This window comes from Vitis vinifera, chromosome 17, assembly GCF_030704535.1.
Source record: "Vitis vinifera cultivar Pinot Noir 40024 chromosome 17, ASM3070453v1".
Lineage (NCBI taxonomy): Eukaryota > Viridiplantae > Streptophyta > Magnoliopsida > Vitales > Vitaceae > Vitis > Vitis vinifera.
In genome coordinates, this window is record NC_081821.1 from 4,264,330 (window position 1) to 4,279,602 (window position 15,273).

At 32.0% G+C, this 15,273-nt stretch overlaps 2 protein-coding genes across 2 annotated transcripts; both read right to left on the reverse strand.

The window, feature by feature from the left end:
• Positions 1–228: 228 nt before the first annotated feature.
• Positions 229–2,016, reverse strand: LOC100243878 (cytochrome P450 CYP736A12). Its single transcript, XM_002275678.5, has 2 exons — positions 1,293–2,016; positions 229–1,134 (listed from the first exon to the last, which is right to left on the reverse strand). The coding sequence occupies exons 1-2, from the start codon at positions 1,974–1,976 to the stop codon at positions 310–312; spliced, it is 1,509 nt and encodes a 502-aa protein (XP_002275714.2). The 5' UTR covers positions 1,977–2,016; the 3' UTR covers positions 229–309.
• Positions 2,017–7,868: 5,852 nt separating this feature from the next.
• Positions 7,869–10,464, reverse strand: LOC100262749 (cytochrome P450 CYP736A12). Its single transcript, XM_002275655.4, has 2 exons — positions 9,755–10,464; positions 7,869–9,017 (listed from the first exon to the last, which is right to left on the reverse strand). The coding sequence occupies exons 1-2, from the start codon at positions 10,433–10,435 to the stop codon at positions 8,193–8,195; spliced, it is 1,506 nt and encodes a 501-aa protein (XP_002275691.1). The 5' UTR covers positions 10,436–10,464; the 3' UTR covers positions 7,869–8,192.
• Between the last annotated feature and the right edge of the window lie 4,809 nt (positions 10,465–15,273).

Below are 15,273 nucleotides of genomic sequence, written 5' to 3' on the forward strand. Positions count from 1 at the left end.
TTTTCTTTTTCTAAAATTTTGGGTTTCCATCTTCTCTAGAAGAACAAACACTCAGACCCCCTAAAGAAATATGATCACAGAGATTTTTAGGTCAGGAAATATGAAGGTGAGATGAAGACATGGATAGATTGATGTAATAACTAGGAGCTGAGAATAGCATCTGAACATATATCCACCTTCTAGATGAATATTGTAAGTAAAATATAAATATAAAATGCATGCAGTGTATAAGATGAAAATGTAATTCTATTAATTTATTGTGCGATTACATGCCCATAGTACTATAAGATACAGAATATTATATAAATTTTAAATTAATAATCTATAAGTTGGGATGGCGTATAAGTGATTGACCCTTGGCATTGTTAAACCAAATTTTTCGCTCATATCCAAGTCATCTGATGACATATCGTTTGGTAACTCCCAGTTGAAACAATGCAGCAATTGAGCTAACACAAGTCGAACAGTTCTCAGACCTAGTTGTATCCCAGGACATCCTCGACGACCAGATCCAAATGGAATAAGCTCAAAGTCACGTCCTTGGAGGTCTATATTGCTGTTAATAAACCTCTCCGGTAAAAATTCATCAACATTGTCAGACCAAAAATTAGGATCTCTTCCAATAGCCCATGTATTTATAAGAATTGTTGACCTTTTGGGTATGAAATGTCCTTCAATTGTAATGTCCTCCGTGGACGCATGTGGGACTAAAAATGGTCCAATTGGGTGTAGTCTCAGGACCTCTTTGACCACCATATTCAAGTATACTAAATTTTCCAAATCACTTTCATCTACCATGCGATCCATTTTAACTACATTTTGTAGTTCATGTTGAAGTTGTCTCATTACTCTAGGATGTCGTAGGAGTTCTGAGAAAACCCATTCAATCGTAGTGCTTGAAGAGTCGATACCACCCACAAGCATGTCCAATAAAATTGCTTTCACATTTGTCCGATCAATGATGTACGAAGACTCACTACGAAGATTACTGAAGTTACTCATCAAGGATAACATGATGTCAATGAAATTGGAATGGTTATGATCTTTGCCACCATCTTGTATACGTCTATCAATTATTTTCTCTAAGACTTCATCTGCAGCCTTGTTAATTGCCTTGAAACGTTGAACTAACCCCTGGAAGACAGAAAAGCTTAGAAATAACTAGTCTATACATTAAATTTATTTTCTATGGTCTATTTAATAAAAAACAAGCTTATGTATTTTAAAATTTTCTAGATTAATGCATTCCACAAAGTGACAACTTTACCAATGTCAAGGAGTAGCAGATATACCTGAAGGTCAAGAGGCCCAAGGAAGGGAAAATAATCTCCAAGATTAAAAGTCCCTGCCAACCTGGTGCCCTCTCGGACAAGGGTTTTCAAGTCAATCATCCCATCCTTGTTGCGCCCAAAAACCATCCGGTACGAAATATCTTCGACAACCTGAGCAACCTTTGTACTGATATCCACCACCTCTCCAGCTGCTGCCATTTCTTTAAGTGACTGCACCAACATCCCTACCTCCTCCTTCCTCACTGAGGCAAAGGAGTTGATTTTTGCAGTATTAAGAAGCTCAACTGTACACAATTTTCTAACATTGCGCCAGTAAGGACCATACTCGCTAAAGGCAATGCCCTTAGTCCCGTAGGTCAGGTGCTCGAAGGCTTGGAGCTTAGGCCGGCTGGCAAACACAACATCATGGGTTTTGAGGAATAGCTTGGTGGCTTGGGCCGATGAGACTATGACAGTTGGAACACACCCCAGTCGCATATACATGATGGGACCATACTTCTTGGCTAACCGGGTGAGGTTGCGGTGAGGAAGGTTTCCCAGCATATGGAGGCAACCAATAACTGGTAACCCCCAGGGACCGGGTGGCAGTTTCTGGTGGCTTGCTCGTAGTTGTTTTAGCTGTGATAAGGTGATCCATAAGGCTCCAAGAATGACTAGGAGAATAGGAACGGTGAAGAGAGCCATTGGAGGAAATGGGAAACGAACTTGGGATAGGAATGTGATAATGGAAGATTACCATGGATATGTATTTATTGTACTATCGCAAGTGGTACGAAGGCCATGTATCGTGTGGTGGAGGTGCAGACTGAAACATATGGCAAGAATTATCGTGGCCGCACCAAACACATTTTTGGAATTTTGTTTTTATATAAAAAGACTATATACCCCTACCGTCTTTTTAGGCAGTCTTCGAAAGCCCCGTCTTCGCAAAGTCGTGGCAAGCAATGACCTTTCGAAAATAAGGTATTAGCTATTCCTTGTCTTAGTTTAGTTGGAGGCTGCGTCACCAACTAGGAAACAAATAGGAAAAATGTATTTGTAAATACATTTGAAAAAAAACATTGAATCCTCCCCTATACTCTCGTGTCGTGTTGATACCCATTTAAGTCAAAAATAGCATATGCATGGAATATATTAAATTTGGATTTTATAAATCTAAGATCGTATTTTTCTTTTTTCTTTTCAAAAGCATCTGCCAAAGTAGGTCTTTAATTTCCTAGCATAGAGGAGAAATTTGGTTTTTCAAAAATATTTTTTAATTATTTTTAAAAATAAAATTTTGTTTCAGAATTTACATTTGAAAATCCATTTTTTAAATTTATTTTTAAACATCGTACACGTCTCTATAAAATAGATGTGTTAGACTATTCTCCATTTTTCAATCATGTATCTCACCCATGCTTTACAAAAAACACTTGAGAAGAATTGAAATATATTTTATAAAATAATTGTCCTAATAAAATATTTTTCTAAATTAGAAAACTATTTTATAATTTAAAGGATACATCCCGCAAACATTTTACTCAAATATTTTTTTTAAAAAATTTGTTTTAAAATGTTTTTTTAAAAGTGTTTTCAAATCATATTTTTAAAAACTTTTATATCTTATATGAGTGGACATTATCTTTATAGAGTAAGTAAAGCAAGTTTGATATTGTTTACATGGACCGATGTAATTTTTACATTTTTTTTTCTCTAAGGTTTTTAGAAAATGAAAGTTAAATAAAAGTGATTTATGCAATATTTTTTATTTTATAAAATGCTACCAATTTAATGTCCATTATTTTCGTTATTAGAAATAGAAACTTTTTTCAAATCCAAAATCCCTCAACCGGGGGCCCCTACGTGATTCGCATGTTTGCTTGCTTGTTTGACCCAAATGAGGTTATGAGGTTGTTATTCAAGGATGGAAAATGCATGGATTTCGATTCAAAGGAGGATGATTTGGTTTCAAACGAAAGATGGGTCTTCAACGTTGATTATTGCTGACACAAGTTTTAGTCCTTCCAATAAATATTATTGCTATAAAAGGATATATTATGGTAAAAGAGTTTTTAGCATAAAAACTTTTTCATAGCGACTTCAAGCTAGCAAAATTACCAATAGAGATCAGTTTCAAGCAAAATTATTTTGTGGGAAAAAAAAAAGAAAAAAAAAAAAACCATGACAAGATTATTTTCAGGTATGCAAAAGTTTCATAGCAAAATATTCCCCTTAAGCACAAGAATATTTCATGCAGTCCACCGGCAACTACATAATTGGAGAGAATTGACATTGTTAGTTGAGGGTGCAGTTCCTTGGTAGTAAAGCTTCCACTATCATTGCGTTTGATATCTGCTGCACTACCAGCTCCGAAATCAATGGGATTGTTTCCCACATCATTGTCCCTCAAGTGTGGAAACCTTCTAACTACTAGACTGATTGACCCCACCTTCATATTCACGCGATTTCCAGTGTGGAAACCTTGTAACTCCTAGAATGATTGACCTCACCTTCATATTCACGCGATTTCCTCCCTCATGCACGGATGTGGCTTAAAGGTTAGTAGTTGAGTGACATGTGGTGCAGTGTCATTCACATATCGTTTGAAAATATGGTGCAATCTCGTACGTCCACGTTTGGTGTGAAGGTATTGACTTTTATGGTTGAAAATGAATGCTGGTCACCTCCATATATGTCTCTTAGTACAAGAATACAGGACTCGATATTGAATTTTATGGCTGAGAATTAGTGCTTGTCACTTTCATATATGTCTTAGTAGAAGAAAAGACATAAAACGCGACTCAACTCCGAAGGAGATACATAAGATAATTCAAAGAATATAATATATATATATGAAAAAACTATTTTACGAAACCTCCTAAAAATTTTACATTTATTAAAAATTATGGATGAAACAATCATAAAATAAATTTATTAGATGCATATAATAAAATAATACATAATTTTATCTTGACCAAACGCATCTACCCTCATGAGTATTATACTAGTTAACATCTTTAATCCTTTTTCATCGTATCCATGATATACCATCCCATACTCCTTAGTAGTACACCTCAATACCATGCTAGGACTAGTAGATCATGCACAAGGTTTTTTATTTTTTATTTTTTATTGAAAAGATTTTCAAGTTTGATTTTTGAATATTTTTAAGAGATGGGAGTACTATTGGAAGGGTACCTCATATTCTTTAATGTTATCTTAACATCGTATTGAGATTAATTGATTGTGCATTACCAAACTTTTCTACTAAGAATTTCCAAGTTTGATTCTTGAAAGGTTTTGAGAGAAAAGAGTGTTAGCAAAGTAGAGCAATGACTTACACTTGAATTGTGATAAGTACGGGACGACAAAAATCCATAAAAACAAAAGTAAATAGCACTATGATGCACATCCTCAAATCAACCCACCATATGCCATTCTCGTGAAATAAATCATTACATTAAAAAATAGTAAGAGGGTAGGATGAAAAGATATCAACTATTCCTCTCCTTTCTCCCTCATGCCCTCCAAGTATGGCTTCACCCGTTGCCCATTCATTTTAAATACATTCCCATTCTTTGGATTCACTGGCTCCCACAACTCCATGAGGCTAGACTTGGGTAACAATGAAAGAGTCCACCCATTTTATTGAAGCTTTTCGGGAAATTAACAAACGCAATTTGAAATCCTAAAAGAGAACCTTTTGAGGCACCTGAAATTTTAATTTCCTCACAATATTTTGAGCGTGGAATTGTGATCCCCGTTGAATTTTTATAGCAATATCCGACGTCAATCAGAAAATCCACAAAATAAAGGCTTGAGTTTTCCCACCGAACAACCAAAATACACAAACGTAAAAAACTTTGCCTCAACACATACACGCTAAATCCCTTATTTAACCCATGAATCCCGTATTCATACATAGAAGAAAAAAAGGCCTACTTTCAATAACATTCTTTCCATACCCACTCTAAACCACAAAATGCATACAACTACATTCACTTTAAATCTATAGAACATCCTAAAAACATACAAATCTGTTTGCTGTACATTTTGTTTAGGCATGAAGAACGACAATAGAAGGATTTCTTGTATTGAGAATAGGAATTCCCTTTTATCACCTTCTCAACCAATCAATTATATAAAAGGGACAGAAAAATCTTTTTCATATTCAAAGTCTTCTATGTGCAAAAATTTTCTCGCGAGTCTCATTATTTTAAAGACTTGGGGCTGGCTGGTTAGTGTTTTCAAAAACTATTTTCTATTTTTTAAAATAAAAAACATGCAAAACGTATTTGATAAGAGAGTTTTTTTTGTTCCCATTTGTTCTTCGTGTTTTCTAAAGCCCGATTTTTAGAGAACAAAAAAACGGTGTTTTTCGTGTTTTTGCCACTGTTTTAAGAAGAAAAAAAATAAGATGTTCGTCATGTTTTCAATCAGTGTTTTTGGTTGTTCTCATCTGTTCACTCTTCACTTTTCATTGGGAAGAAAATTTTTTACACTACTAGGGAAAATAAAGAAATGGGAAAATAAAAAAAATTAAAAAATAGGTCTTACAAAAATTCAACCAAAAAACTCAATATTATCGGACAATTTTTTATTTTATTTTATTTTTTTATGTCATTTTAGTTTCAATATTTTTTTGGATATTTTAGGATTTATCTCCATACGATTTTTTGGATGCATTTCAAAGCCAAAACCTCCATAAATTCTAGGATTTCCCATAAACCAATCAAAACATAAACAATAACACAAAAGACCAAGAATGCAAAAAATTAAAAAAGAATACAAAAATTAACAAAAACTAAAACCCTAACCAGGAATCTTTACAACAATCACAATCTGGATTTTGGCCTCAGTGAGTAATTTTTTGATCTTAGAAAAGAGAAGTAGTTCAACTGTTGTGAATAAAAGTTTGGATGTTGGAAGAGAAACGGAGATAGGACGGAAAGAGAAATAGAAAATAAGAGCGGAATAGAAACAGTGAAAAGAAGAAAAATGAGAGAAAGGAAAACAGGTTTCAATCCCAATATATATATATATACATATATATATAATAAGTAAAATAGTGAAAATTAATAAATTTTTATAAATAAATTAGTTTGATTTACTTTAAATTTTTTTATCTTTTATATAATTATTAAATATAAAATAAAATTATAAATATTTTTAAACAAAAAATTATCATAAATATATCATTATTAATTAATTTTTTGTATTATAATTACATTTAAAATAGCAAAAGTACATAATCTATTTCTAAGTATAATGCATTACTATTTGATATCATAAATTTTATCTTCATAAAATCCAATCATTGATATTTACCAATTTATGATATTTTGATTATATAATTTATTAATTATTGAAATCAAACATATTTAGAAATGTTTACAAAGTAATCCTTCATTTGAAAAAACTAAAATTAATGCATAAAATTTTCAAAATGAAACATTTTTAATTTTTAAAAAATGTGAATGTAAAAATTATTTATATATTTATAATATCAATTAGTTAAAGAAAATACTCGACTTTAAAATATAAAACCAATTATTATTATTTTTTGTTGAATTATTTTATTTATTTATTTTTTCATTAATCGAGAAGAGTTACGAAAAAAACATTCAATTAAAAAAAAAATCCAACTTTCAAACATGTTTTTTATTTTATTTGTTCTAAAACACTTTTTTTCTTAACTCAACCAAACATATTTTTTGGATTTTTGAGAAAAAAAATTATTTTTTAAAATTTAGTTTTCAAACTAAATTTTGTTTCTGAAAATACAAAAAGCCGTTCTTAAAAACTATTCTTAAAAATTCTTTTCCAAAACAATTTTTAAAAACACCAACCAAATAGACCCTTAATTTTCAACTTTCTTTTTTTCAAGTAGTTTTCCATAACATCTCTCTTTCACACAGTTTTATATTTGTTGAATTCTCTATCTTTTGACATTTTAATGTTTGTTTTCCTTTAAAAACCCATTTGATTGGACTAATTCTATCTTTTTTTTTCTTTGGATAGAATATCATTGTTTTTTATTGAAGCTATGCTATATGCCCCAAGGTAATTTTGTAAATGGATTATGGGGTTTTAAAAAGACTATGTACATATCAAGCAATCAACCTATTATTGGATTTTGAAGTTTGAATAAGTTTGGTTGCACTTCATTTAAGATGTCGAGAATCGAACTCTCTGTTGAGCTCATGGTGATCAAGTTGTCTAGTTAATTCACAAGGGTTGAAAGGGGCGGCGTTCCTTGAAGAATTTTTTTATGTGATAAATGACAAGTTTGTCTTCATTATATACCTAACCTTACTGTATTTTTAAAGGTTTTTTTAGAGAACGCGGAGACAATTGAGAGGATTTTTGAGAATTTCATTGTTGTATTTTTTTTCCCCTTTGATTAGTGGATTGTTGAATGTTGTTACACTCTATAGCCATAAGGATCACATAGATTGTCAAACCATATTAAAATCTCATATTTTTTTCTTAATTTTTTGCTTGTGTATACGCGATTTTGGTTAACACCTATAAAACCAAGATATTCACTTCAATAATTTGTTGGATCTAATAATATACTTCAAACCATTCATGTATGTCACAATGGCATTGTATGGGACTTTCAAGCTTCCATAGATGTAGTACAATATTTATTAATGCACAAGTACAAACATTTTAAGCATTGTCCTCCATAGAAATTATTACACAACATATGCTAACATTCTAAACACCATGCATGCTACTACAAAAACTCATAGAAAATACACACAAACATTTTAAACAAGATGAATTGAAATTATAAAATATTGTCCCTACCATACAATATGAAGCACAAAATGATAATTAAGCTTGGATAGATAGAGAGTATATAACAATTTTTATTTAGATAGGCAAACGATAAGTTGGCCGCGTAAACTTTTAGATATGCAAACGATAAGTTGGCTTGGCAATCAAGTGATTAGCTCTGGGCATTGTTAAACCAAATTTCTCTCTCATGTTCAAGTCACTAGGTGACATGTCATTTGGTAACTCCCAATCAAAACAATGCACCAACTGAGCTAGTATAAGTTGAACAGTTATTAGACCTAGCTGAATTCCAGGACACCTTCGCCGGCCTGATCCAAATGGAATAAGCTCAAAATCATGTCCATAAAGATCTATATTGTTATCAATGAACCTCTCAGGAAAGAATTCCTCTGCATTATTGGACCAAGCGTTAGGGTCTCTTCCAATGGCCCATGTATTTATGAGAATTCTTGCTTTCTTAGGTATGTAATGCTCATTGATTGTGCTATGCTCTACAGACTCACGTGGGATCAAGAAAGGTCCGACTGGGTGTAGTCTCAAGGCTTCCTTCAACACCATATTCATGTAAATTAAACTTTTCAAATCACTCTCTTCTACTGTTCGACCCATGCCAACGACATTCTTCAACTCTTCTTGAACCTTTTTCATCACCCTTGGATGTCGTAGTAGTTCTGCGAGAGCCCAGTCGACGGAAATAAGCGAAGAGTCGATTCCACCGACAAGGATGTCCAATATGATTGCTTTGACATTTGTTCGATCAATGGCGTACAAAGGCTCATCCTTAAAATCATTGGACTTACTCATCAGTGATAGCATGATGTCCATGAAATTCATATGATTCACTCCATCCCTAGCATCTTTTGTATGCTTGTCAATTATTTTCTCCAAGACTTCATCTATAGCTTCACTGGCTGCCTGGAAGCGTCGAGTCAATCCCTGAAAGTAGAAATTAAATACGCAGAAGTTATGAATTTATTGAACCTCTGAAATTATTCAAAGAAGAAGTTGGATTGAATTCTATGATAGAATAAATATGGACTTATATTATATTAACCATTGTTCAGGATTTAGCTATCCATATATATACGATTTCTATTTGATCAAGAGTATGGGCCACCTATGTGTAGAGCCCAACGTCATCACGGGCCTTAGATGATGGACCTAAGACTCGTGAGGCCCAATAGCCAAAGGGTATGGTCCCTAAGGCAGGAAGGTATAAATCCAAGTGTTAGTGTTTGTTCCTTGTATGATGACAATGTTTTGAAACAAAAAAGGAACATGTTCTCTTCTGTTCCCATTGTCAGAGAGAACGCAAAGGAAATGTGGTGCCCTCCATAGCCTTAGAAGATCCATACATCTTCAACAAAATAAAAAATGGATTCAGGTTGGTTCCCTATCCAGACATCAAAGATCAAAGGATTGTTTTGAATGCTTGATATACATATATACTGTTTTTTGTGTCTCGGGTGATAAAGGAAAATAAAGAAATCTAACATTCTAGAGCTTCATAAATGTTTTTACTATAAGAGATGCAATGCACATGCATAAAGAACTCTACGTAAACTTTACTAAGGAATATAACAAGCTTCAACTTGTATTTTATTTTCTTATTTTCCTCACAATTTTTGTTATACATATAAATTAGCTAAAGAAATAGCATGAAATTAAGGTACCTGAAGGTCAAATGACCCTAAGAAGGGCAAGTAATCTGCAATATTGAAAGTTCCAGCCAAGCTGGTGGCCTCTCCAATTAGGGTTTTCAGGTCAATCATCTCATCCTTGTCGTGTCCAAAAACCATCCGGTACGCCATATCTTCGATGACCTCGGCAACCCTTGTACTAATATCCACCACGTTTCCTGCTGCCGCCATTTCTTTTAGTGACTGCACAAACAACCCTATCGCCTCCCCCCTCATTGAGGCAAAGGAATTGATTTTAGCAGTACTAAAAAGCTTTAATGCACACAATTTTCTAACATTACGCAAGTAGAGACCGTACTCGCTAAAGGCAATGCCCTTTGTCCCATAGGTCAAGTACTCGACTCCTTGCAGTTTAGCCCGGCTGGCAAATACAGCATCATGGGTTTTGAGAAATAGCTTGGCAGCTTGGGGCGATGAGACTACGATAGTTGGAACAGACCCCAGTCGCATAAACATGATGGACCCATACTTCTTGGCTAAGCGGCTAAGGCTGCGGTGAGGAAGATTGCCCAACAAGTGGAGGCTACCAATAATTGGTAACCCCCAGGGACCCGGTGGCAGTTTCCGGTGGGTTGTGATGTGTTTGAGCTGTGATAAAGTGATCCAAAAGGCTGCAAGGAGGACTAGGAGAATAGGAATGGTGAAGAGAGCCATTACTGGTACTGGGAGGTGATCAAGTGAAGTTTGGGATGGGAATAAGTGATAATAGAAGGCCCCCACATGCATGAATTTATACATTGTTCGGATGAGCGTGACACACGTTGTACTTGAAAATCAACTATAATAGTTTGTTAATGGAGTGTCTCAATCGTATGATATTCCTGAATTAATCTTCTTGCTTTACTTTTTGAAAATGAAGTGTCACGCTGTGTTTTATTGACCTGCTTGTATGTCGCTTTAGAACAGCCTTTGAGCAGTCACATACTTTTCTCCTCCCATGCCCCCAATTTCTGCAATTTGGTGAAACCCAAGATTCTATTTTTTGGGATATTAATATTGATGTTGAATGCATTCTTTAAAAACTCTTTTTCTACTCGCTTCATTCTTTTTCAAACAAAAAAATTTATATAAAATATTAATAATGTCCCCTTTCCTTTTTCAATTTTCATTTTTTTTTGTTACGGGTGATTTTCGTATAATATGGTAGAAGAGAGTACTAAGATACAACCATACATATTAGTATGCATACACAACTAAGATAAGTTATTTCTACAATCTGAAGATGGTGCATTATGACTTCTAATGGATTTGCCTAAAATCCATAAACTAATTGTGAATAACTTATTATCTTACAAAAAATTTATAGTTTAAATATGTTATATAATTTTAAATACACTCAAATCATATATAATACAAGTGATAAGGATCGAAATACACATAAAAGTAAACTAAAATAAAGAAAATACAAATAGGATAGAAGATATAATATTATCTAAAATAATATATGGAATTTATTACATCATGACTTTTCTTTTAAGGTTCCATTCTAATATCAATAAAGTTCGAAATCACCAAATCCATGACGTTAAACATATTGATGGATAATAATGATATAAAATATTAGTACAAACCTTAAAAGATAGGGTGGTGAAATTTAAGAGTCCCTTAGGACTTTAAATAAGAAAAAACTAATCAAGAACTGATAAAAAACAAAATATGTGAAACAATACATGGTTTGAAGATTCTATTCTTACGAAAAAAATTGGAAAGTTAGCATAACATTGCAATAAATGAATGCTTTAATTTTGTGAGGATTACATGTAACCAAAATTTAAAACTCCAACAAGTTCTTTTCCATTAGCCATGATATTGAACCATGGAAAGAGAACATCAGGCACTTTGCCATGGTAGATGATGCGTAACAAGGAAGAATTGAGGGGGCAAAAAAGAATCATAGGATAAATGACCTAAATTCTCCTTTCTAAATATTCTAGGATTAAAAAGTTGGTTCAAAGTTTCAACAAGTATTAGTACTAGTTGTCTTTAATATAAATAAATGTATATTAGGGGGGAAAAGGAACAAAGTCACCACTATCAAACGATGTATTCATGTCAAGGTTTTGGCTTAATTTTGGTTTTGTTTGTCCTTTTCCTTTGGTTTTATTTTTTATTTTTTTATTTTTCTAAAGTTTCGGATGGAAATCATATATCAAAATGATTCAATGGTTTTTCAAGCCACTTGATTTTTGCACGGCTCTAGTTAGTTCTAGTTTAAAGCTAGATCATCTTTATGCGGCCGTAATAACTTTGAACATCCTTTCTAGGCCAACATCAAATTCAAAACATTTGGAATCTTAATCCAACATTTTTCTCTACGTACTAACATCAAATCTCAAACATATCAACTCTTGGACCCTACTACAAACGTGAATCATGTTCTGTCTTTTTTTGGTTTTTGGACATATACAAATGACTACTCATGGCCAGCATTGCCTGAAGCGTCTCAATCATATCATCTACATATTTGATTTATTGGAGGCTGCCTAGCTAGCAATGGGATCCACCCTATTCTTTTGTGACCCGGTTGCATGTACCACGTGTGTATATATATATATATATGTATGTATGTAGTTTTATGAATTTTTTATGAAATATTTACAAAAATTAATAATTGTAAAAGTATTTTCAATTATATGACAAATATTTTGATCTATGTCATGATTGAAACATTATTTTTTTATTTATAATAATTTATATGCTATTAAATAAAAAATAGAGACATAGATGATTTAATTATACATTTATGTATTTAAGTTGAAATAATTGTCTAAAAGATGGCTCAATGATTGAAAAGTTGTTGCATCTATTTGAAAAATTATCACATTTAATAAATTAATTTCTAAAACCTAAATTAATTTAATTATTTAATTTTGAATTACAATATGTGTATAAGATAAATTTAAATTTAAATTTTACCCCACTTTATAATTTTATTTAATTTTTTTAAATATAATCACAACATTTAGTGAGTATTTAATAAATCAATTTAATAACTTAAAAGTGATTTAATAATTTAATTTAAGTCATTATATATATTAAGTATATTTGATAAACTAACTTAATGATGTAACTCACAGTTATTTTTTTTTATGTAAAAGCAATTAATTTGTTTTTAAGTTAACATCTTTTTTTTTTTTTTTTACCTTGTTCTAATTACCTTGACAATTTCTTTTTATTACTTCATAACCCCTACTATTATTTGACTTTCTTTGCTTTAATTATAATTTATGAAAATAAATATATCAATTATCCCTTCTCTCTCCATTCTCTCATCATGTAAGCTTTCAAGCCTTAAGCTTTCTTCAGAGCTTTCCTACTTTTTTTCATTGTAAGATATTCCGTTTTTCCTTATAAGTATGTTTTTCAAGTTTATTGTTTTTAAGTTATGTAATTTTCAAGTTATGTAATATAAAGTTTGTGGTTCATTTCCTTTAAATTTCTTTGTTAAATATTTGTGTATTTTTCGATTTCTCTTATTTGATTTTGAATTTTGGCATAATTCATATTTTCATTGCATATTACCTCATCTTGGGTACCTATGTTAAAGTAAAAATTTAGTAATAAGTTTTAAATCAACAATTTAATAAAATTTAACTTAAAATCAAATACTAAAATCATTAAATAATGAGTATTAAATTTTACTAAAAACCCCCCAAGAGGTTATCAATAATTAGTAACCCTAGGATCCCGAGTGCTAGTTTCCAATAGCATATGCTATGTTTGAGCTGTTATAAGGTGCTCTAAAAAAGGCCGCAAGAAGGATTGGGAGAATAGGAATGGTGAAAAGCTACCCACGGGGAGTGAACTTTAGGATAGGAATAAGTGATAGTAGAAGGTCACCATATGTACAGTGCCATACCATTGTGGGATAGGCATGTAGCACATGTTGAATGAAGTGCCTTAAACCAATGGAATACCTGAATTATTCTTGTTTTAACTTTTTGAAAATGAAGTGTCATGCTGTGTTTTATTGACCTGGTTGTACTTGTATGTTACATTGGATACATATAAACTGGGCAGACTTGCTAGCAGAGACCGGAGATGACGGGTAAGAAATTAAGGTGCTATCTAAGGTCATATTTACAAGCGTGCGAGATTCAATGAATTCAATTGTCAACATTAAAATCTAATCGAAGTAGTTTAATCAATTTGGATGCATCAAAAACTAAATACCTAATTTTTTTAATAAAATAATTTTTTAAATTAAAAACATTTTCTAAAATTATTTTCGAATTCCTAAACTCTTAATCTTAAATGTACGTTTTCGTTCAACACCAAATCTGAATCGTATGGAATCCCAAACCTCCTTGAACAAATGCCAAATTCCGAGTCAATACAAACTTGGACATGTCGCCGTAAAAAACATCAAATTTCAAACTTGGGCATGTCTCTGACCCGGCGTTTGGAGCCCTCATTTCAAAGAAGCCGAAGCTGCAATCATTGTCAATGGAAAAAACAATTTGGCTTCTTGAGGGTTGAGACACAACTAGAGCTACTCATGAGTCATGACCGGCATTGAATGAATCATCTCAAGCAAATGATCTATATATCACGTATTTGATTTTATTGGAGGATGGGATGCCACCCGTCCTTTGCTGACCCTGTTGTATGTGCCACTAGAATAGATAAACGGTGGTAGACAAGGGAGAAAATACTGCCAAATGGACCCAGACCTCTTATTAGCCACATGTTAGGAATTTTTTTCATATAAATGTGTAGTTTTATGAAATTTTTATAAACTATGTACAAAAATTTGATAATTATTGAAGTATTTTGAATTATATGATAAGTATTTTCAATTATTTCATGCTTGAAACATTATTTTTAGATTTATGATAATCTGTGAGATATTGGTAGAAAGTTATTTGTTAAATAGATCGTTTAAATATAAATTTATGTATTTAAATTTGAAATGGTATTTTAAATTTTTTTCTTATAAAATTTGTATTTTTATCATAAATCTCCATTATTTTTTTTGAAAGTATACAATAAAAGGTTATAAAAGAGTTGGAAAGACGTATTTTTTTTATCTCTACCCTATTTATAAAAGAGATGGTTTCGCAATTCTTTAATACCTAAAATGAGTATGGAGAAGTTAAAATTATTTACAAATAATTGAAGTTGCTCTTTATTAAATTCCTCTATGATATACAATTTTTCCAATAAGAAAATCAATGATCTTTCAAGACATGGTTAGAGGCGTATAGCATGTTTGTATGCTCTTATAACAAACTTTTCTATCACTTTTTAGTCTTATTGCGCATTATGTCAAAAATAATTAACTCCTTTTTTTTTTTTTAATGTCAGGTGGCTACGACAAGTGGTTAGTTCTAGAGGTCATCTCTTGTGAAGGACCTTACTCATAGAAGGGGTGATTTTTAGTATCTTCAAGGTTATGTGTCGTTTAGCTACAAAGACTTTTCAAATACTTCCAACTTTAAAATAGACTCATGTTGTTCGTTAGAGATTATGTATTTTAGTTAAATTGGGTA